At 30.7% G+C, this 20,240-nt stretch overlaps 7 protein-coding genes across 11 annotated transcripts in view; 4 read left to right on the forward strand and 3 right to left on the reverse strand.

Moving 5' to 3' along the window:
* LOC145943781 (uncharacterized) overlaps positions 1 to 6,934 on the forward strand; it is a 50,758-nt gene extending 43,824 nt beyond the window's left edge. The window contains exons 2-11 of the mRNA XM_083051604.1: positions 3,495 to 3,691; positions 3,767 to 3,974; positions 4,175 to 4,418; positions 4,496 to 4,607; positions 4,697 to 4,863; positions 4,960 to 5,069; positions 5,160 to 5,382; positions 5,439 to 5,769; positions 5,852 to 6,148; positions 6,310 to 6,934. Of these exons, the coding sequence (XP_082907730.1) occupies positions 3,592 to 3,691; positions 3,767 to 3,974; positions 4,175 to 4,418; positions 4,496 to 4,607; positions 4,697 to 4,863; positions 4,960 to 5,069; positions 5,160 to 5,382; positions 5,439 to 5,769; positions 5,852 to 6,148; positions 6,310 to 6,431 (1,914 nt within the window). The 5' untranslated portion in view covers positions 3,495 to 3,591 and the 3' untranslated portion in view covers positions 6,432 to 6,934. The remainder of the gene's footprint in view (positions 1 to 3,494; positions 3,692 to 3,766; positions 3,975 to 4,174; positions 4,419 to 4,495; positions 4,608 to 4,696; positions 4,864 to 4,959; positions 5,070 to 5,159; positions 5,383 to 5,438; positions 5,770 to 5,851; positions 6,149 to 6,309) is intronic.
* Positions 6,935 to 7,119: 185 nt separating this feature from the next.
* LOC145943792 (glycerophosphodiester phosphodiesterase 1) lies at positions 7,120 to 9,791 on the reverse strand. The gene is made up of 5 exons (XM_083051626.1): positions 8,818 to 9,791; positions 8,339 to 8,514; positions 7,871 to 8,072; positions 7,543 to 7,772; positions 7,120 to 7,444 (listed from the first exon to the last, which is right to left on the reverse strand). Exons 1-5 carry the CDS (start codon positions 9,151 to 9,153, stop codon positions 7,303 to 7,305), a joined length of 1,086 nt encoding a protein of 361 aa, XP_082907752.1. The 5' UTR covers positions 9,154 to 9,791; the 3' UTR covers positions 7,120 to 7,302.
* A 136-nt stretch (positions 9,792 to 9,927) lies between these two features.
* Hacd1 (3-hydroxyacyl-CoA dehydratase 1) lies at positions 9,928 to 11,734 on the forward strand. Its single transcript, XM_083051630.1, has 5 exons — positions 9,928 to 10,312; positions 10,568 to 10,682; positions 10,915 to 11,150; positions 11,231 to 11,412; positions 11,489 to 11,734. Exons 1-5 carry the CDS (start codon positions 10,233 to 10,235, stop codon positions 11,563 to 11,565), a joined length of 690 nt encoding a protein of 229 aa, XP_082907756.1. The 5' UTR covers positions 9,928 to 10,232; the 3' UTR covers positions 11,566 to 11,734.
* A 376-nt stretch (positions 11,735 to 12,110) lies between these two features.
* On the forward strand, positions 12,111 to 14,476 carry Mrpl37 (mitochondrial ribosomal protein L37). 2 transcript variants are annotated; one of them, XM_083051623.1, is made up of 7 exons: positions 12,111 to 12,313; positions 12,817 to 13,002; positions 13,088 to 13,309; positions 13,387 to 13,506; positions 13,593 to 13,699; positions 13,774 to 13,956; positions 14,033 to 14,476. In XM_083051623.1, the coding sequence occupies exons 2-7, from the start codon at positions 12,824 to 12,826 to the stop codon at positions 14,452 to 14,454; spliced, it is 1,233 nt and encodes a 410-aa protein (XP_082907749.1). In that variant the 5' UTR covers positions 12,111 to 12,313; positions 12,817 to 12,823; the 3' UTR covers positions 14,455 to 14,476. The 2 variants fall into 2 exon arrangements, with proteins under 2 accessions (XP_082907749.1, XP_082907748.1); XM_083051622.1 differs by lacking the exon at positions 12,111 to 12,313 and adding an exon at positions 12,377 to 12,589.
* A 93-nt stretch (positions 14,477 to 14,569) lies between these two features.
* Positions 14,570 to 16,321, reverse strand: LOC145943793 (cyclin-dependent kinase 20). 3 transcript variants are annotated; one of them, XM_083051628.1, is made up of 6 exons: positions 16,237 to 16,321; positions 15,781 to 15,974; positions 15,465 to 15,653; positions 15,134 to 15,370; positions 14,827 to 15,054; positions 14,570 to 14,731 (listed from the first exon to the last, which is right to left on the reverse strand). In XM_083051628.1, exons 2-6 carry the CDS (start codon positions 15,964 to 15,966, stop codon positions 14,576 to 14,578), a joined length of 996 nt encoding a protein of 331 aa, XP_082907754.1. In that variant the 5' UTR covers positions 15,967 to 15,974; positions 16,237 to 16,321; the 3' UTR covers positions 14,570 to 14,575. The 3 variants fall into 3 exon arrangements, with proteins under 3 accessions (XP_082907754.1, XP_082907755.1, XP_082907753.1); XM_083051629.1 differs by having other exon boundaries at positions 16,115 to 16,239; XM_083051627.1 differs by lacking the exon at positions 16,237 to 16,321 and adding an exon at positions 16,110 to 16,191.
* Trs33 (trafficking protein particle complex subunit Trs33) lies at positions 16,270 to 18,392 on the forward strand. Of its 2 annotated transcripts, none has more exons than XM_083051635.1 (3): positions 16,270 to 16,355; positions 16,574 to 16,760; positions 16,878 to 18,392. In XM_083051635.1, the coding sequence occupies exons 2-3, from the start codon at positions 16,635 to 16,637 to the stop codon at positions 17,277 to 17,279; spliced, it is 528 nt and encodes a 175-aa protein (XP_082907761.1). In that variant the 5' UTR covers positions 16,270 to 16,355; positions 16,574 to 16,634; the 3' UTR covers positions 17,280 to 18,392. The 2 variants fall into 2 exon arrangements, with proteins under 2 accessions (XP_082907761.1, XP_082907762.1); XM_083051636.1 differs by lacking the exon at positions 16,270 to 16,355 and adding an exon at positions 16,366 to 16,502.
* On the reverse strand, positions 17,836 to 20,235 carry Cbs (cystathionine beta-synthase). The gene is made up of 5 exons (XM_083051620.1): positions 19,954 to 20,235; positions 19,540 to 19,649; positions 18,838 to 19,441; positions 18,490 to 18,760; positions 17,836 to 18,391 (listed from the first exon to the last, which is right to left on the reverse strand). Exons 1-5 carry the CDS (start codon positions 20,034 to 20,036, stop codon positions 17,945 to 17,947), a joined length of 1,515 nt encoding a protein of 504 aa, XP_082907746.1. The 5' UTR covers positions 20,037 to 20,235; the 3' UTR covers positions 17,836 to 17,944.
* Between the last annotated feature and the right edge of the window lie 5 nt (positions 20,236 to 20,240).

Raw genomic sequence — 20,240 nt, forward strand, 5'->3', positions numbered from 1 at the left:
AAGCAGTGGTATCAACGCAGAGTACTCGACTAAAAATAAATAATACTGACCAAAAATTCTTTTATACATAAAGTTATCAGTTTTATTGTTTCAATTAAGATTTCACGTATTTTTATTGATATTTTTATTGATATTGTGTTAAAATGTAGTTGTAATTGACGAAGATCATACAAAATATATTTTCAAAAATGTTCAAAATAAACAATGTAGTGCTTTCAAAAAAGGGTCGCAAGAAGAATCACTTCTAACCTTACCAGTGAAAATACGCCAAAAAACACCCTTTAAAATGAAAAAAAATTAGCACATTAATTAAGATCTGCATTTAAACATACTTTTTGCAGAATAACAGTTAATAAACAGTAATCTATGCAAAAAAAGTATTTAAAAAATTGTAATTAAATCCCTATTTTATAATTATAACTCTCACAAACCATTCCTGCATAAAATAGGGATTCAATTATAATTTAATACTTTTTCCGCATAGATTACTGTTTATTAACTGTTATTCTGCAAAAAATATGTTTAAATGCAGATCTTAATTAATGTGCTAATTTTTTTTCATTTTAAAGGGTGTTTTTTGTATTTTCACTGGTAAGGTTAGAAGTGATTCTTCTTGCGACCCTTTTTTGAAAGCACTCCATTGTTTATTTTGAACATTTTTGAAAATATGTTTTGTATGGTCTTCGTCAATTACAACTACATTTTAACACAATATCAATAAAAATATCAATAAAAATACGTGAAATCTTAATTGAAACAATAAAACTGATAACTTTATGTATAAAAGAATTTTTGGTCAGTATTATTTATTTTTAGTCGCGTCTAATATGTTATCGGAATTTTGACAAAATTCTTGCTGAAAGTATGTCAAATACTTAAACAATTCGCATAGGATTTAAATTTTTACAATTTTTTTTTACCTCTCAAAAAAATCACAGCTAAAAGTTACTCAAAAACCCATGTTATTTAAATATAAATAAATAGATGGTCGGTGGCACCCTTTAATATTGAGCTACAGAGCTCGTGTTTCATGGGTATCTTTTTTTAGCCATTTGGGATGAATTAGACAACTGGGAGCGAAAGAATTCGATAAAATCCAAAATAAGCGCCACTCTAATATATATATATATATATATATATATATATATATATATATATATTTGACAAGTAATATAATTTATCTAAAACAAGAGAGAAATATTCTCGATGTTAAAAAATATTAAATCAATATTGTCAATCTTGCGAATTTATTATTTTATATTACAATATTACATATTTGTAAGAATAAGTATATCTATAAACGTATATCTATAAAAGTATATCTACTGTATATATGTACAATATTTCTCTTTTATTCTCCCATTATAAAATGTACGTGCAATTAAAGCTAGTAGAAAATAGTAATCATAATTAAAATTACAAAATTTGTAATTGCATGTATTATAAATAATATTATATCCCAAATAATTCCAAATAATAGGATATTTTAAGCGGTTTTTTAAATTTGATAGCTCAGAAAATACATTCTAATTTACTAATTAAAACAATTTAATCTTTTATCATATAGAAGTCAATGTTAAATAAAAATTATATGCACGTTTAGATATATAGTTTTTAAATAGAAAATTATTTTAAATTATAATTTTTTTAATAAGATTATATATATCAGAGTTTGTAAGTTCACTAGAATTCCATAATTGGCAATGTTTTTTTATATCAAATATTTTTTTGACTGTACGGAAATTCTATAGTTTTGAATTAACTTGTATGTTAAACTTTTTCGGTATATTATAAACTCTATGCCGTTTGGCTAATTTTTAGATATAAAACACGATTATATTGATCTGTGAATATTTTAGAATTTTAGAATATACGATCGTGATACTATATATATTATAAATATTCACTTATTTTTTTACAAAGAAAGCTTATGACACAATTTAACGATTTTGTTTTTTACAGAAATGCATAAAATCGTGCAATAGTAATTGATAAAAAAGCACAATAAAGTATTGTTATCATTAAATCTAATTTGGTATTGAAATGTGTCCCATTTGTTCATGCACCAACATTTGCAATATGACTTGCATTTGCTCTTTGCCTTTTTTCTTTAATTAAAAATTTAACGAATCTTAATCTTTAATTAAATATTTATAACAAATAACAGATCTTCTTAAGTATATCCACATATTATATACAAAAAACTTCTGTTGTAACTTAAAATATAAAATATTATATTACTATAAAAATTAAAAATAGTGAAGCCTATATCTTTATTTTACAATAAAATCTTCAATAAAGACATTCTCATTAAAAGTTTTAATAAATAAACTTCTACAATGTCCTTTGATTCTTATATTGAAATAGAGCTCCCTGCTTATTTAATATTCAGTAAATATATGGCGTATTTGATACATTATTTAAGATATTATATATTATTTAAGAATATCAGTCATGTTTTGTTATATAAATAAATATACATATTTATTTACTTCATTTTATAAAATATTTTAAAAATAATAAAACTCAAATATATTTATCAATTATATTAGGTAATTTCTTTCCAAATTATATTTTGTAAATATTTCATCTAGATGATTCGCCATAACGCTACTGTTTTGCTGAAAAACTATTTAGAGATAAATTGTGCAAATATATATTCTTTTCTACATGTATTGTTTTATATATATATGTGTATATATATATATATATATATATATATATATATATATATACATAATTGCAGCATTTCAAATTTCATTTAGATTTTGTCATAAAATGTTTTCCTATCGGGGTATATATTTCTAAAATAAAGAAATATAATAAATAATATAATTATAAATTATAGGTATACATATTTCTAAAAAGATTATTTCTCATTGTTAGTCATATTCGTGATACAAGAGAGACAAAGACAGAATGCGATAATCTCTCCTTGTCACTCTTGTCAGTATGTTACCACGAAAATTCCCCATGAGCTGCTCTTAGATATAGATCTAGTGAGATTCGTTCATATAAGATTTTGCATCGAAGAAGTCACGTAGCTTCATGAAATTTTTTTTATATATTCTTTATATAATAAAGCAGCCCGCCTAAGAGTCGGATTTTGCATTTTTGCTCTGAAAAATTTATAATAAATTAAATACGGACTCCTGGCTAACCCAACCTTACCCGTTGCTAGCTGCGTATTTCACCAAATTTATTATAAATTTTATTTTTACGTTTTTTCCAAAAAATAGCTCTTTAGCGGGCTGCGGACAATTCTACTGATTAGAAATATCGTAAATTTAATCGGATTCATTCAGTATTTTGGCTAAAATCTTATATAAACGAATCCGTAGTTCCCGGCCGGCCGACAGGCGTCTCCACCGTGTCGCCTGCCGACCCTTAACTTTAGTATAAATTTATATCCTTTAATAACACATACACACATAGAATTAAGAGAAGATAATTACTTTAGAAATATAAAAATAATTTTTCAATGTTATTGGCAGATTTAAAGTTATATGCTTGAAAAGTAACTTACAAAAGGCAAATAACAATTCAAGAGTGATAGCAATTCAAGAGTGATTAGTGAATAAATATTCAACCATGGAAAATATTATGCGATCTATACAAGGATGTAATGCTATTCGTTACACATCTTATAGAACTGCTGCAAAGATGCAAATATTACATAAAGAATTGAATAGTAAGTTTCTCATTAATTTCTAATTTCCCATAAAATAAATTTTATTATTTTTTAAACTATCTTATTTTTTTTTAGTGCAACATGTACAATTGGAATTAATAGCGGGAGTATTTGAACGTCATAGACTTTCCATCACTGAAAATTGTGTTAATTTAGACTCTAGTGAGATCGAGGATGTTTTATCTGATATTTATTTTGCGGCGCAAAAAGAAAGCAATTTCAATTTTGATGTTGATTTTGTAACAAAGCTTGCTACAAATTACATTCTAAATACTTTTGACAAGTAAGTTTTTGTTTTTCTTTCTTTCTCTCTCTCTTTACATTTTATAAATAATATTAACATATTAATTTTGCTACACTTTGAAGTATTTTTATAAATACATGTATATAATATCAACAACAAATGATTTTATAGTGTGAAACAAAGTACTGATAAAATATGAATTGTGTTTAATGAAATTATGTTTAACACACACATTGCAGACAAAATACTGGAAATATTTTAGTGTTTTCAGTCAAAGTTGCATTGGTATTATTAAGTAATGGTAAATTACAAGAAAAGTATGGATATTTGTATCAGCAACTAGCTGATCATAATGCATGTTTATCTAGAGCTGGTTTGCATACCTTATTAACAAATATCTGTAAGGTAACAGAAATGCTTGGAGAAACTATAACATATGGGTATGAACAGATTCAGACACATATAGATGCCTGTTTTATAAAGGTATAATACAATTGACTTTGTGTTTATTATTTTTATTAAAAATAAGCTTTTAAATAACCTTTTAAAACATATTTTAGTCTCAAGGAGGTCTTGGAGTTACTGAAGCAGAATTTGCTGCATGGATCATGCAGGAACCTCCTCTGCTTGTCTGGATAACAACATTCAATCGAATAAAATCTGCAGAACACAGTCAGTGACAGAATTAAATTATTATACTATTATTACATTATTATTGTTACTTAAAAATATGGCAACATAAATTATATTTTTCTTTGCAGTTGTACATAATATCAGATGTTCTTCATGTAAAGTGACACCGGTACAGGGACCAAGATATACATGTTTGAAATGCACTGGATACCATCAGTGCCAAGAATGTTTTCTTTTAGGCAAGACGTCAAACAAGCACAAGTTGAAGCATCCAATTCGTGAATTTTGTGTTAAGGTATATTGTAACTATATAATTGTATATTGTATTATATATTTAAACTTCTCTTTCATCGTGTGAATTAAATTGCTTAGAAGAATAATTCTTTTGCAGACTTCACATCGCGAAGTTACAAAACTGATTATTGAACTGATTAGAAATAAATTGAGATTGTGCCCTACTAGAACAATCGCAATAGAAGATCCAGTTACAGATGTTACCAGGTTCGTATAAATTGCAGCTTTACATGTATATAATTACATTTGTATATAATTGTACAATATTTATTCTTTAGTAATTTTTTTTATATATAGTAATGAAACAAGACGTATGGATTACGGTTCAGTGAGGAGTACTGTTAAACGAAAGATTCTCAGTGATCCGCAAAAGGAATTACAAAGTATCATAATGCATTTGGAAGAGGAAAATCGACAACTGCAAATTGAATTGCTCGATATACAAGGCACCAAAGCAGAACGGCTACAACGTCATAGAGCGACCATCGAATCTCAATTGCAGCGACTAAAAACGCTTAAGGTATATTAAGTCGAAGATTCTTCAGACATTGTTCACTAACTCTGTAATTTTTGCAGAAATATTTATTTACCGATGTGACTCAAGTACCACAGATGATTACTCGTATGCAAAGCACCCCAATGTTACCACCTTTATCATCCAGACTTACAGCATTGCCTCTAGAATTCGAATTGAGTCCGATTATCAGGCAAGACACTACAGATCAACAAAAAACACTTCGCAGCAAAAATAAATTAACATCGGATTTTAATACCACATCAATTATAGAGCATACGGAAGGGAAAGATAACGCCAATGCTCTTTCTTGTGCCCAAGAAGCTTCTACGAGTTCTGGATTCGGTAATATACCGAAAAACAGTCGCATGGAATTAAGCACTTGGATTGGAGGTAAATATAAAGTATAGCGACACGATTAAAAATAATTATTGATAGACAGATTTATGAAAATACATGTTGAATTAAATTTTAGGAAGGAGAAGAGAATTGAATACAACTGACAGTGGTTTCTCTCAGTGGTTGGCTGCTGGCAATTCAAATTGCAAAGATAATTATGCGGCTAATGCAACCGCAATTAATAATGCAAATAATGACTCGTCGCTCGTAGCTTCTCAGTCTCCTACAGGCATTCATAGAGATAATACTCCATCTTCCTTGCAACGACCTGATAAACATTCGCAACATAGTAGTTTGCAAAATATTCAGGGAGATCTTAATGATATATTAGATAGACTGCAAAATATGGTTGCTAATGACTGTTTGCTCGATGGTAAGTGTTCATTAATCATCAAAAACAAAAGTACAGAGGGTATTAGGTTTTCACACATACATAGATATAATAACCATTTTATAATAAAATTATTTTGATACATTTATGGCACATGTTATGCAAATGTATATATGGTTAATTTATATATGCGATTTTTTTAGAATCGTACGACGGCAATGACAATTGTAAATTGAAACGTGCCACAACAGAAATGGAAGATCTATTAACTGGCCTCATTGAAGGTATGGAATCTCGTAAAAGTAAACTTACTACTATTGTTTGAAGTGGTACTTCAAATCCAAAACCTAAATATTGTACATTTAAAAATTTTTATATTGCAATGACTTTTTCTTTTATGCATAATCTCTCTCTCTCAAATACTTTTGTTTTTAAACTGATTATTGGCATAAATATGAAACAACATATAAATGTGCCATTTTATAACATTATGCATTATCCAAAGAAAGAACATAATAATCTAATTATAAGCAATAATTTGTGCACAAAGATTGATAATCGCACAGCTATATTTAACACAATGATGAAATATTAGATATCCATTATTCGATGAAGTATTTTTTGACACTACATGTATTTATATATCTGTGCAATCATGAAAGAAATAATCTATTTTGAGATTCCTATTAACAAAGAATTATATCTTATGATTGTCCATAAAAAAGAAATTGGCTAAGTTTTATATATACATATACACCTGACTCTCTTTAAGAGTTATAATTTACTTTGTAAATAGGAAATATTATAATAAACTTCGCTATATATATCATGCAAGAAATCATTTATAACTCCGTCCATTTAAACTTCCTTAGAGTCGATTTGTTATTGCTTTTCATAGATATAATTAATTGCACAAGACGTTATACTTTATGTCAAAGTATATTTTATTTTTCATAAAATGAAAATTTTGCATACATACATTCGATCAGAACGTAAAAGCGATAAATTCCTTTGTCTCCAATTATAAAACGAGTGCCTTATATTCTAAGTTTAAGTCAATTTTACGACCCGACTAGATGCTCGATTATGATATAATCTGTGTAATCAGAAGTAGAAAAATTTGTACGTTGTATAATGCCAGCATACCATACAAAAGTCTTTGAAAATTAATACTGAACAAATATATCGGACATTTACTACATGTCCTTCTCTAGATGTAGCGTATCAGTTAGATAAGTGACTTTAAAGAGCCTCGAGAAGTGCGTTTTCTCCGACGGTCGATTTACCGTCCATGCCATCACGCGAATACCACGTTCACTCCACCGTTCTATTACGCGTCTGAAATAAATCACAATTATATATACGTAATTATTCGTTCTTACGAATATATACATATAAAATCATTAAGAATTCGATTTGAATAACGAATTACGTACGGATTTACTATATCCTTGTGCAATAGTATAGCAGAAATGCCAACAATATAATAAACGAAGCGAGATAGTAACCACTCGTACAAAATCTCCAAGATGCAAGCTGCCAAATGTTTAAACGGATTACGAAATCGTACCGCGCCAGGTGCTTCTAAGCCAGCGTATGATAATCTCGAAAAATAATACGGCCTCCAAGCAAGACTCGAGACAATACGTGGCTCCTTCTTCCGAATCTGATCGTAAAATTAAAACGAATATATTTACGATTGGGAGATATTCTTTTAGGCATACAAATTATATATTAATATTTGAATAAAATTTCCGCATGTACCATGTATACTATGATCGGATTGAAACTCGATACGATGCCTCTTTCAAATAACTTTGGATATTTTTTGTACGCATCTAGGACAACTTGCACGACATCCGTCCTTGTTTCTTTTATGTCTATAATTACTCTCTGTTCGCCATTCAGACATTCTTGCAGCGCGTCGTGTAACAGCGCGATTCTCTCGCCGTCAGAAAACTTGTTCCTGTGATAAAACGCGTACATTTTTTTCTATTAAAATACTTAAATATATAATATATTTATTTATAAGATTTGTATTTTATATATAAATTATATAATTATATATTTAAATATGAATTATAATTAAAAGATTAAATCTAAAGTTCTAGTATTGAATATCCAACTAATAAGGAGAAAATGGACTATTAAAAAATTATAATTAGATAAAAAAAAAAATATGTACACAATCATACCTATGTAAGCAGGTAATTATAAGTTATATAATCATACCTAAGTGGATGATTATAAGATATATCTAACTCTCTTAATTCCTCCCATGTCATCTCACTAATTGTTCCTGTTTGGCCTGTAAGTCTTTCAATTGTTGGATCATGGAATATTATTGGAATGTTATCTTTTGTTAGTCTTAAATCAAGCTCTACAGCACTGCAGCCCTTTCCCTTGCTCTGTAAGAAGTATAGGTAATATTAAAGAAATATTTCTAAGGCATATATATGTAAAATAAAAATGCATACAATTAGTGTACGAATGTAATAGAAATATTTAATGATTAAATAGGATGATTAAAATATTAATGTTAAATAACATTGATAAACAACATTAACTTTATTAGTTCCTATTTTGTACTATCAAGCAGCAATTATATTAAATAAGCCAATAACAAAATTGAGATACAAAAAGTATCAAAGTCCAACAGAAATTTTACGAGTATTTTATATAGCTAGATATTTTGAAATATGTAAGTTTACATTTCGTAAAGCCAGCAAACTGTTTTCAGGATAATCATATCCTCCACCACGGTGAGCCACCACTCGCATGCAGTATTGTTCTCCGTTACCATGTTTTTCAGGCACAGAGTTATCTTTGCCTAAGAGGAGTGGATTCATACCGAGTACTTCTTGGACAGTTTTGATAGGCGGAGGAGACACTCGGGCCAATCTGAGTGCAATCACAATAATTAACGAGCCCCAAACGATCCAAGGAATGCAAAATTCGTACAGAACAGTAATTAATACACTCGGCAACGTTTGCAAGAATATCCATAGTAAGGTGCTGTTTAAGATTAATTCGATGATTCTGTGCATTTTTTTTTTTTTTTTTTTTTTTTTTTTTTTTTTGGTATTAATAATTCTTTATCACAGTTATGTGTAAGATTCCCTTGCCATGTACGAGAGAATTAGGCGAATATTGCGTGATTGCACACGGTGTCTTATATATTATTGTTTAGAGAAAAAAAGAGGCAAAAATTATTACTTCATAAAAAATTAAAATGGTAATCGACAAACGTCGAAGAATGCTCGAGAACTTTGGTCGCAAGTATTTCATCGACGATTCGTGCAAAACACGGCATTCTTTTCATTTGCAAGTCAATATATTCGACTTATTATGCAGTGTGCATCGATTTGCACAGATTTCCAAGCTTCCAAAACAACGCAGAGCGTTCATTTGTAGATGTGCGAACAAGAAACTCTGTTTTTCTCTCGCAAAACTCGTCCAACTGCTATTATCTGTCCTTCCTTTCTGTCACACTGTTTCTTTCATTCATTCTTTCATTCCACTCTTTTATTCCCTCATTCGATCGATTGGCGCGCAATTTACACGGCGAATATGTATTTTGCTCGAAAAATCAACACAAATCACAACTGTAAATACGATAATGAGTACGCAAGGCTGGTTTCCTTATGACGGATTCACATTACCTCGATGTTCGGCGTCCAATAGGAGAGTTTGTTCTCTAGGGAGAAAAATGTCAAATGATTAGGACATTTTCTATTGGTATATCAAACTGACATACGTCAAATTCGACCGCAATGTGAATCTTCCATTACACAGCGCAGTGACGTGTAACATATTAAAAAAATATCGGTATACGATTAACCTTTGCAAGTTAAAAAAAAAAAAAAGATGAATATGTATGAAATCGCGACGAGCGAAAAAACATTCGCCGTGAAAAATGTAATTTGATTCGTGGACGAGTACACTTTATTGCATTTCCATTTTTGATTACTAATCAAATATGTCGTTGCGAAACGTGCATACATGATTTTTTATAATGAATGAGCACGCATATTGAAGAGCGATCATACATTCGCGGTGAAGTATATTATTGCAAATCATTGAAGAACGGAGCGGCGAAACGTTTGAAAAATTTGTTTACGCAGATATGGCTGGAACGAAATCCAAGAAGCCGAGCGCTTTTTCAAAACTCTACCTGACATCGTATAATCTTGTACAGACTTTGGGGTATATATAAATTTTTTTCTAAAATATATCAGATGAATAACGAAACGGTGTAGATTCTGAATTTATCTCTCTTTAAAATATTTGTTTTTTTAGAATATTCTAATTATAGTATATAAGAAATTATAGTATATAAGAAATTTCTTTATTACTCTGCTATTAAGAATATTCTCTGCTTATAAAGAATATTTTCTATAATTTTACATATTATTCTAATTATGCTCATTCTCGAAAATAAAATTTTCTTATTTATTTCAGATGGAGTTATATATTGTATCTGATTATACAACATTACGTCAATCCTTCTCGTAACACCTTGTGGGATAAAACACAACTACCTGTAATTATTTTTCAGAATGCAGCTGTATTAGAGGTATTTATAATATCTTATTGTTAAAGAATATAAGTAGGAAAAAAAGCAGATAGATAATTTTGGAAGTGAAGAGTTTTTAGATTTTAACATATTAGCTGCAATATTTGAAAAAGTGTTATATAAAAGTTATGTAAAGTTATGTAAAGTTACATACATAATTACATGCAAATATACATATATATACACTATATTATTTATGTATAGTTTGTTATAGAAGCTTATTATTTTTCAGATAATACACGCAGCAATTGGGCTGGTACCTTCTAATGTTATAATCACAACATTCCAAGTTTTCAGTCGTGTGATGGTTGTGGACGGAATTATCTTGGCTACTCCTTCTACATATGCTGCTGCATCTCCAGGGGTTCCGCTGGCTCTCATTGCATGGTCTATCACAGAAATCATTAGATACTCCTATTATTTTGCGAATCTCATTAATATTATGCCACATATATTGATCTGGCTTAGGTATGCAATCTTGCCGTAATTAAAAGATCTCAAGTTTGAATTGTTGCTTTATTTAAATATTAATTGAAATATATTTTCAGATACACCACATTTATTATATTGTATCCAATTGGTGTAACTGGTGAATTATTATGTTTCTATGCTGCTATACAATATTCCAGCACTCGTCCTGATTCATGGAGTTATATATTGCCGAACAAATGGAATTTCACATTTAGCTATATGTATGTCCTGATAATAATTATGATGGGTTACATACCAAGTAAGTATGTGATAGAACATGGATAGAATAATATAGGAAACAAAGTTATAAACTATGTATATACATTTTATTGCAGTTTTCCCAAATCTTTATTTGCATATGTTTGCGCAAAGGCGCAAAATGCTCAATCCCACAGCTAAGAAGGTTCATTAGCTTCTAAATTTATATATGTATGCTAATATAAAAATAGATTTTGCTATATATATTTATATATTATGTATATGTATATAGGTGTAATACGAAAAAAAGGGATGGGAAAATTTATTTTGTACTAAACACACACATATTAATTTAAAAAAATATATTATTAAAGAAATATTTATTGTGCAGTTAATTTATTCTACTCAAGTTGCCAAGCTATTTTTACTTTGTAATAAGTTTTTATATCATGGACACAAAGTTTATAGTTTATAGCATGAACAGTGTTGCCAATTTCAAATCGCGCAACCATAGAATATATAATATATAATATTGGAGCGCGTGTCGATGTGCGCGGTGCGTTCGACTTTTAACCTTCAAGTGGCGCCGCGTTCGCGGTCGGAATTCGGCGCGCGGAGTGGGGGGCTGTGGTGGGGGGTGAGAGTGGGGGGGACGCGCGCGCCGGTGCGCCGCGCAACCCCCACTCTCACCCCCCACCACAGCCCCCCACTCCGCGCGCCGAATTCCGACCGCGAACGCGGCGCCACTTGAAGGTTAAAAGTCGAACGCACCGCGCACATCGACACGCGCTCTCTCTTTCTCTCTCTCTCTCTCTCTCTCGTCCCGTGTTGCGCGTTGCGCATAGAACCAAGTATTATTCAAGTGAAGATATCTCTCTCTTCATTCTGTGCCTGAAATACAATAGACATTTCATTCCCTTCACCCTTTGTGCTTCACCCCCGCAGTATTGTGTTCCGTCCAGGTATTCTTACGTCCATGTTTTATATTATCTCTGGGGGTCGATCATGTAACTTTTCTTTAAAGTGAAAACGTGAAAAGTGAAAAATTTTGCTCTGTTCCGCCAATCACGCATTGGTTTCCATAGTGAAATTGTTCACTTTTCACGTTTTCGCTCTAAAGAAAAGTTACATGATCGACCCCCAGGTCATCGAGACTCCAATTGATGAATGAACTTTTCTTCTATCGATAGAATATCGATTATCGATTGCAACTTAGAATTGTTACAATCCGGAAAAAGGTTATGTTTTGCACGTAGTGAAAGGAGAAATATATCTGAAAAATTACTTGATTCTCCATTTGATTGTTTTCTCTCGGTGTAATCACACGAGAATATCAACATTCGATTTTCGATGTTATTTGATAAGAATTTAATATTTTAATAAAGAAGGAAGTTTTTCCCCCAGTGAAAAACATAACCTTCAAAATTTGTTCACATTCATTATTAATTTATCTATTTTAATTAAGATATACGATGAAGCTCACGCAAATATTATACAAGCAACACATAGGTAGACAGATTACTAAATTGTGGTACATAAGACGTGAACGTAAGATATACAGTGACAAAATAGAAAACTATTTGTCCAATAAACTTAAGATTCAGGTAAAGGATGCTTTAGATGTGGTCGCTCCAAAACGGACTTACACAAAGTACTTAAAAAAAAATTATATTCTCTTTGCAAATTATCGCTATTTTATGTATTTAATATCAATTGCAAACTGTATTTAATATCAGGTTGGAAATAGAAGGACTCAAACCAAGAATATCTCTTGACGAAACACATCCTGATTGGAAAGCTCAGGCTTGTTTAGTATTTAAGGACCATAATGTTCTGCAAGAAGGTTTTTGCCAAGCACAGATATTAACAAACACTGTGTGTCTGCCAGATAGCTCTTCAAATTATATACAAGATTCGCTTCCAGATCTACCAGAAAATGTACATGACACAGTAAAAAGGTATATTAAATTTAGTTTTTTTTTTTTAAAATTATATATTACATGTTTATATATCATATGTTTCTTATCATTTTTAGAATAATTTATACTTCAAATATATTTGATGCTCATCAAGAAAAGCTACCAAAAAGGAAGGATCCTGAAAGACCTGCATGGGTGTTTCCCAGAGATTATGGCATAACCAACTGCAGAAAAATGTTAGCAAATTAAGGATAAAGTATTTTTACATATATAGAACAACTTACATATGTATTTCTTAACCATATACTTGTTATTTTTATAGGCGAAATTTGTCCAGAAAGATCTTACAACTCTGTGAATCTTTGTCAGGGCCAGATATTGCAAGGAAACGATGCATATTGTACAATGGGATTACAATATTAAATTTAGGTAATCTACATATTTAGAAGTATTAAATAATACATGCATAATATAAATATTGCATAACAAAAATATTTTTTTAGAAAAAGAATCAGATCTCATCCAATTTGCCTTAAGATCAGATGTGATGGTCATGTCAGCAAGTCCTCTAAAACCATTAGAAAGTTCTAATTGCAATATGGAAATAGATCTTCCGAGCATCCATCCAATGCATTATACTATTAGTTTGGATCAGACAAATTTCTACAAAATTGAAGACATATATCGTGAGTTTAAATACATATTTGTTATATATCAATATACATTATCCTCATAATATGACAAATGTATTGCATTTGATAGCTGTCAGCGCAGCAACGCCTTGGAAAAATGTCCACACTATTTTTGTGCATTACGACCCAGAAGAAGTAAAAAATTTGACGGAATTGGCTGTGACGGAAAATCAGATTTTCGGTCGCACCTTGATAAAATCGTACACCATGGCAGCATTTTGTGCGCGACAGAAGTTCGGCTCATCCGTGAAGAAATTGCCAGAACCTGTGACCTTGCAATGCATTCAGTCGGACGGGAAGAATTATCATTTTTATATATTTCAACTCAATTCGTTAGACACCAATGATGTCAGTGTGAAAAATTTCTGGTGCGCTCTACCGCCTTTGACGCTTTACGAAAAAGCCGAATATGATGATGGCAGGCCTGTAGTGGAGGGTTATAATCCGGAGGTGTTTAGTAGGATATTAGCATTTTATAGAAATGGCAATTAAATAAAATCTGTTATATAAAATATTTAACGGATTTTTAAATTTTTTTTTGTAAACATTTTTCATGCATTATATAGATTATATATGCATGTATCATTAAAAATATACTATATATACAACATTATTACATGATACTCAAAAGATTTTCGAAAAGCGTGCTTGTTTGCACATTTGGATTGATTTCTTTTGGTTTTACACGTAAACGATGATCCTGTGGCGGTTTTATTAAATTCTTCATTGATGGATAAGGTTTGGAGTAAAAATATTTGTGACACAATGCCTGAAACAATTTATCAATTTTATTTATATCATATATGTATATATATATATATATATATATATATATATATGTTTATAGACGCAAGAATAATCTACCTGTTCAGCTGTCAGGCGTCTCGACGAATTGTAAATCAAAATTTTCCTGATCAGTTCGATAGCGTCCGGTTGTGCATCTTGAATAATACTCTCCCACGTCGTACCTTTGTGATAAGGAAAGTTGATTTTATTGTAGTCTGGTAATGAAGATAATTCGGGCCATGATTCGGATGTAGGAGAGCCTAAATACTTCAAAACTATAGCTAGCTGCTCGATGTCAGTTTCACCCTATTGTATAATTTTATATACATCATGATTTTATGCCACATATTTTATCGATTTATTTTAATGATAGTGGAATATTTACTGGAAATAATGGAGAAGTGTTTAACATTTCGCCAAATATGCAACCGATCGACCACATGTCGATCGCGGACGTGTAATATCGCGCTCCATAAAGCAATTCTGGTGCCCGATACCATCTTGTGGCGACCTGATGTGAATACGCTTTCGAACTATCCTGCCACATCAATCTGCTCAAGCCAAAATCTGCGATTTTCAAAATACCCTCGGTGCTGATCAATAGATTTGCAGGTTTCAAGTCCTAAAAGTATAAATTTAAAAACTTTTTAAAAACATTCTGGAAGAGATTACGTCTATAGATCTAAAATAAGAATAATCTTTGAATATTTGAGTACCCTGTGTATTATATGCTTTCCATGTACATAAGCCATACCCTCCAACAACATTTTCATGTATGTTTTAATTTGTGCCAGTGTCAATGATATATCAGCATCTCTCAACACTTCCCATAAACCTGTTGGCATGTATTCAAACACCATCACGAAGTCTAAGCCACTTGGGAAAGCATCCAATAATAGAACAACCTGCAAGTATAAATTGCACAATAATTATAAATTATAACAAATATTTATTAAAGTGAAATAAATGTAACAATACAATTAATTCCTTGTTTCAGGCTAATCTAAGAAAGATAGAAAGATGTGAATGTACATAAGGATGCTGAAGTTGCTGTAAACTTTTCACTTCTCGTATGATGGATACAGGTAGACCATCTTCGGTCCTTTTAATTAGGATCTTCTTCAGTGCCACATCCTGATCCTTGGATATATCACGTGCTTTTAAGACCAATCCTTGCGCTCCTTCACCAATTTGACCATTGATGATGTATTTCTCCATATTCTATTCTACGTTAAACATTAATATTTTAGAAATATTATTATGGATATAAATAATATATTTATATATAATTAAATTATATATATTATATATATATAATTTAATTATTTATTATTTATTCATATATAATTTAAATTACATACTTAACTATTTCTTATACAAACTTTATATATATAAGGATCCTTATTTAATAAAAAATATTTAAATAAATATCTGTGAAAGATTGGACTGTTTGCAAACATATTTTTATATTAATGTTAGAGAAATTACAATTATATTATGTAAAGAAAATGTGCTTTACAGTTTCCATGGTTACCAGTAGTACACTGCATTATCATGTAATCGCATTGTTGCGCATGTGTCAACGAAGAGTTCACCATACGTCATACGTGAGTATGTGCATATGATGTATGAGATATGTATTAATATACGTACTTTACAATATTTTATAATCGCAAATGCATGGACTAGCGATTAATTTGATTAAATTGTGATTGATTAGTTCAATTAACAATCTAAACACAAAGTTAATGACTGTATGTGTATTTAGGTTATTTCAAATACATTCCCTAAAATGGTACACAATATATATATGTTTGAAAAACAGGCTGCACATGGATAAGCTATACACAATCGAGTGAAACAGGAAATAATATCGACGAAAAAAAATGAAGCAACAAATAATCGATTCAAAAGCAAATCCTAATGCAACTGGAGAAGCCGACGACTGCCTCTTTGAATATTTGCATGCTGAATTGGTCAATTATGTTCTGAGCAAATCATCTAACGCTGCAGTAAGTAATGAGCTTGAGATGATAGTAATAAGTAATGCTGTTTACATGCGATATAGTACCTTTTATTATTTACTATAAAAGAATTCTCTGATTGAAAATTTGTATTATTTTCAACAGGAAGGCGAAGAAGAGCTCTCGCGTCTAGAATGGATGGGTTTCAGTGTCGGATACAGAATTATTGAACGACTAACAAGAGAATGGAGCAGATTCAAGGATGAATTGGATATGATTAAGTTTATCTGCACAGATTTCTGGTCCAGCCTATATCACAAGCAAATTGATAATCTCAGAACTAATCATCATGGAGTATATGTGCTGCAAGATAATGCCTTCAGATTATTAGATAAAGTTGGGACAAGCAACAGCAAACAGTATCTTAAAGAGAGTCCTCGTCTACTGGCTTTCACCTGCGGTCTTCTCAGAGGTAGTTTAGCAAATCTTGGTATTATCAGTACTGTTACAGCAGAGACTACTACATTACCAAGCTGTAAATTTCATGTTCAAGTTCAAAAAATTTAATAGCTGTTTTAATATGATTTGATAAAAGAGTATAGATATAGAGATATATGTAAAAAGAAATATATATGATAAAATTTCTGGTATTTATCAAATATAAAGGAACGTAATAGATATTTAAATGTTTAAATTTTTATGTTTGGTCAAATGAAATCATTAATTTTCAGAAAGAGAATAATTATTTAAAATTCTTATAATTTGTATATATAAATGAATTACAGAGATACTTTTATTCCAAAGTACATTCAAAAATAATAACATATGTATTTATAAACATATGTTTGTGTGTGTGTGGATACATTTTTATCTTTTTCTTCTTTCTACACAGTTACATATATAATATAATTCATAAAATCACAATCAAAATGGATGTATAAAACTTAAATGCTTAAAATTTACGAATGCTAAAAGACTACGAAAAATCGTATTAATATATTAAAATTTTTAATATAAAATTCTTTCTATTGCCAATTTTTCTTGTCAGATATAAATAATAAATTAATTTCATACAAGAGATTGTATAGATACAAAAAAATAATATCTCATATAATGCAAAGAATTTCACAATTCAATTATTCTTGTATTTAATCTTCTTAATTATCTAAATATACACAAATATTGTATAAACGACGATCTTGCTTTATCACATGTAACAACATGGGCGAATTTTACATAATGCCATTACTCTGCGCTGTATTATCGCCTTTAATTATAAAATTGAAAATATCATTTTGATTTACAATCCCGCATAATGCATTATCGTCGTTCAAAACTACGGCATAAGATTCTTTTTCAAGAATACGCGATAGTTTACCCAGTGTAATTGAGCAGTTTACTTTTGTAAACTGCTTGATCATGACTTTTTCGGCGCAATCCGTTCGCTCCACCGCGCCAGAAATCAAATTAGACAGGAGCGTGTCTGGCGTAATAACACCTTTCACGTGTATTTTCGTGTCATCAGTTACCAATAATTGTTGGATGTTGCTAGTTTTAAACAAGTCCACGGCATCTTGACATGACATTCCCTTCGATAATACTGTAGGTTTATTTAACGTTAAATTTAATAATGGTTTATTCCACCACCATTTGTTTATCTCTGTTGAAGGTTTGCACGTCTGAAGGAAAAAAAGATTACGATTTAGTAAATATTTTATACGCATCCATAATAATATATAAATATATGATATCTTTGGTATATCGCAAATGATTTTACCAAAAAATCTCTGGCTTCCATCCATTGATCCGATACAAATTTCGTCATGTAATTGCGTATACCATCTGGCAAAAGAATGACCACACGTTTATCCGCCGGCAGATTTTTAGCGATTTTAATTGCCGCCGAAAGTGCCGCACCACTGCTACCTCCACATAAGAGTCCTTCTTGACGAATTAATTCGCGTGCTGCATTTAGTGACTCGCAGTCTTCCGTCTTCATCCACGTGTCAACAACATTGCGATCCAAGACCGTCGGTATAAAATCGTATCTGGAAGAAAAAAGATGTTTTAATCGACTACTTTTATTCTGGGTAAAATGATAACATTTTATATACATGATACATACCCAATTCCTTCTACTTCATAGAAACCAGTGTCCTCTTTATTTAATTCAGATGGCTCTGCTAAGATACTTCCTTTTGGATCTACAGCAATAATCTTTACATCAGGCGACAGTTCCTTCAATTTACGTCCAATTCCAGTGACAGTTCCTCCAGTACCAGCACCAACAACTACATAATCTATTTTCCCATCACATTGGTCCCAAAGTTCAGTCGCAGTTAGATCATAATGTGCCAATGGATTACCAGAATGCGTATACTGATCTAAGACAATACTGTTGGGTATCTCTCTTTGCAATTTTTGAGCAACGCTGATATGCGCTTCCGGACTATACCAAGCAGCTTCGGTTGGTGTCCTGACAATTTCCGCACCGAGAGCACGAAGTACGTAGACCTTTTCATTAGACATTTTTTCCGGCATCACAATGATGCATTTATAGCCCTTAACTGCTGCGGCCATTGCTAGACCAATTCCAGTATTTCCACTAGTTGGCTCAATTATTGTATATCCTGGCTTTATCAGCCCCTTTTCTTCCGCATCCTGTATCATTCTATGCGCTATTCGATCTTTTACTGAACCTCCAGGATTAAAGAATTCACATTTCGCATCTGTGTGAAAAAATAGCAGTAATTGATGATAAAAGCTTTAATCAGAGAAGCTTTTTTTAATTTATAAAATATATAGAATATAAAAATTTTTTACTAACACATTTCACACTTGATCCCATGAGATTTAGGAATATTATTGAGCCGAACGAGGGGCGTCTGACCAATTGCACTTAAAATATCAGGTAGTATTTTCTTGCAGTTTGCAGTCCTATAACAAAATAATATGATTGGCACATTTGTCTTGTGCATTTTATTATTGTCAGTTTATTTATACAGTATATATTATAACTGTAGTAATATCTGTATAAATTTTTACAATGCTTTTTATTTATTTAACTCTTCATATTTTAGTTGTAATACCATATGTTGCGGTCTCTATAAATTTTACTAGTAGAATATATTGTGAAAGCTTCTAACTATTAAAATTGGTATAGAATTGTAATGTAGCATGCATGTGTAATGGCAAAATGTGGGATATATAAATTGCATCATAAAGTTTTTAATAAACTTACTCTGTTCGTTTCGTGTGAGGTGAATTTTCCTCATTCGCTTTCCACGTGCATTGAGATGGTTTATCTGGTCGCTTTAGCTCCATTATTGTAATTTTCTCTTTATTATCGATAGAATATAAACCTCTTTCTATTTATTATCAATAGAATAAACCTTTCTCTAAAGAGAAAGAAAATTGCAAATAAATTATATATATATATATATATATATAATACCACAGTCGCTTTGTCGTCACTGTATACATGTACAGATACAGGATTGCGTTCTAAAATTTACTTTTTGGAGTAGA

This window comes from Prenolepis imparis, unplaced genomic scaffold (assembly GCF_030444845.1).
Source record: "Prenolepis imparis isolate NDT839.2.m4 unplaced genomic scaffold, iyPreImpa1.0 SCAF_12, whole genome shotgun sequence".
Taxonomy (NCBI): domain Eukaryota; kingdom Metazoa; phylum Arthropoda; class Insecta; order Hymenoptera; family Formicidae; genus Prenolepis; species Prenolepis imparis.

Bases quoted from the DNA above. Each gene is read 5' to 3' on its own strand.
- LOC145943792 (XM_083051626.1), bottom strand. From the start codon at position 9,153: ATGCACAGAATCATCGAATTAATCTTAAACAGCACCTTACTATGGATA. The intron at 8,515-8,817 runs GTAAACTTACAT...TACTTCTTACAG, and splicing joins GTTTGCTGGCTTTACGAAAT to AGCAAGGGAAAGGGCTGCAG. The intron at 8,073-8,338 runs GTATGATTATAT...GTTTTATCACAG, and splicing joins TCTTATAATCATCCACTTAG to GAACAAGTTTTCTGACGGCG.
- Hacd1 (XM_083051630.1), top strand. From the start codon at position 10,233: ATGGCTGGAACGAAATCCAAGAAGCCGAGCGCTTTTTCAAAACTCTAC. The intron at 10,313-10,567 runs GTATATATAAAT...TATTTATTTCAG, and splicing joins AATCTTGTACAGACTTTGGG to ATGGAGTTATATATTGTATC. The intron at 11,413-11,488 runs GTAAGTATGTGA...ATTTTATTGCAG, and splicing joins TATGATGGGTTACATACCAA to TTTTCCCAAATCTTTATTTG.
- Mrpl37 (XM_083051622.1), top strand. From the start codon at position 12,519: ATGAACTTTTCTTCTATCGATAGAATATCGATTATCGATTGCAACTTA. The intron at 12,590-12,816 runs GTTATGTTTTGC...ATTTTAATTAAG, and splicing joins TTGTTACAATCCGGAAAAAG to ATATACGATGAAGCTCACGC. The intron at 13,310-13,386 runs GTATATTAAATT...TATCATTTTTAG, and splicing joins GTACATGACACAGTAAAAAG to AATAATTTATACTTCAAATA.
- LOC145943793 (XM_083051628.1), bottom strand. From the start codon at position 15,966: ATGGAGAAATACATCATCAATGGTCAAATTGGTGAAGGAGCGCAAGGA. The intron at 15,654-15,780 runs GTACATTCACAT...TTATACTTGCAG, and splicing joins AGCAACTTCAGCATCCTTAT to GTTGTTCTATTATTGGATGC. The intron at 14,732-14,826 runs GTAGATTATTCT...AAATTGTTTCAG, and splicing joins GACGCCTGACAGCTGAACAG to GCATTGTGTCACAAATATTT.
- Trs33 (XM_083051635.1), top strand. From the start codon at position 16,635: ATGAAGCAACAAATAATCGATTCAAAAGCAAATCCTAATGCAACTGGA. The intron at 16,761-16,877 runs GTAAGTAATGAG...TATTTTCAACAG, and splicing joins GCAAATCATCTAACGCTGCA to GAAGGCGAAGAAGAGCTCTC.
- Cbs (XM_083051620.1), bottom strand. From the start codon at position 20,036: ATGGAGCTAAAGCGACCAGATAAACCATCTCAATGCACGTGGAAAGCG. The intron at 18,761-18,837 runs GTATGTATCATG...TTTTTCTTCCAG, and splicing joins TATGAAGTAGAAGGAATTGG to ATACGATTTTATACCGACGG. The intron at 18,392-18,489 runs GTAAAATCATTT...TTTTTCCTTCAG, and splicing joins TGGAAGCCAGAGATTTTTTG to ACGTGCAAACCTTCAACAGA.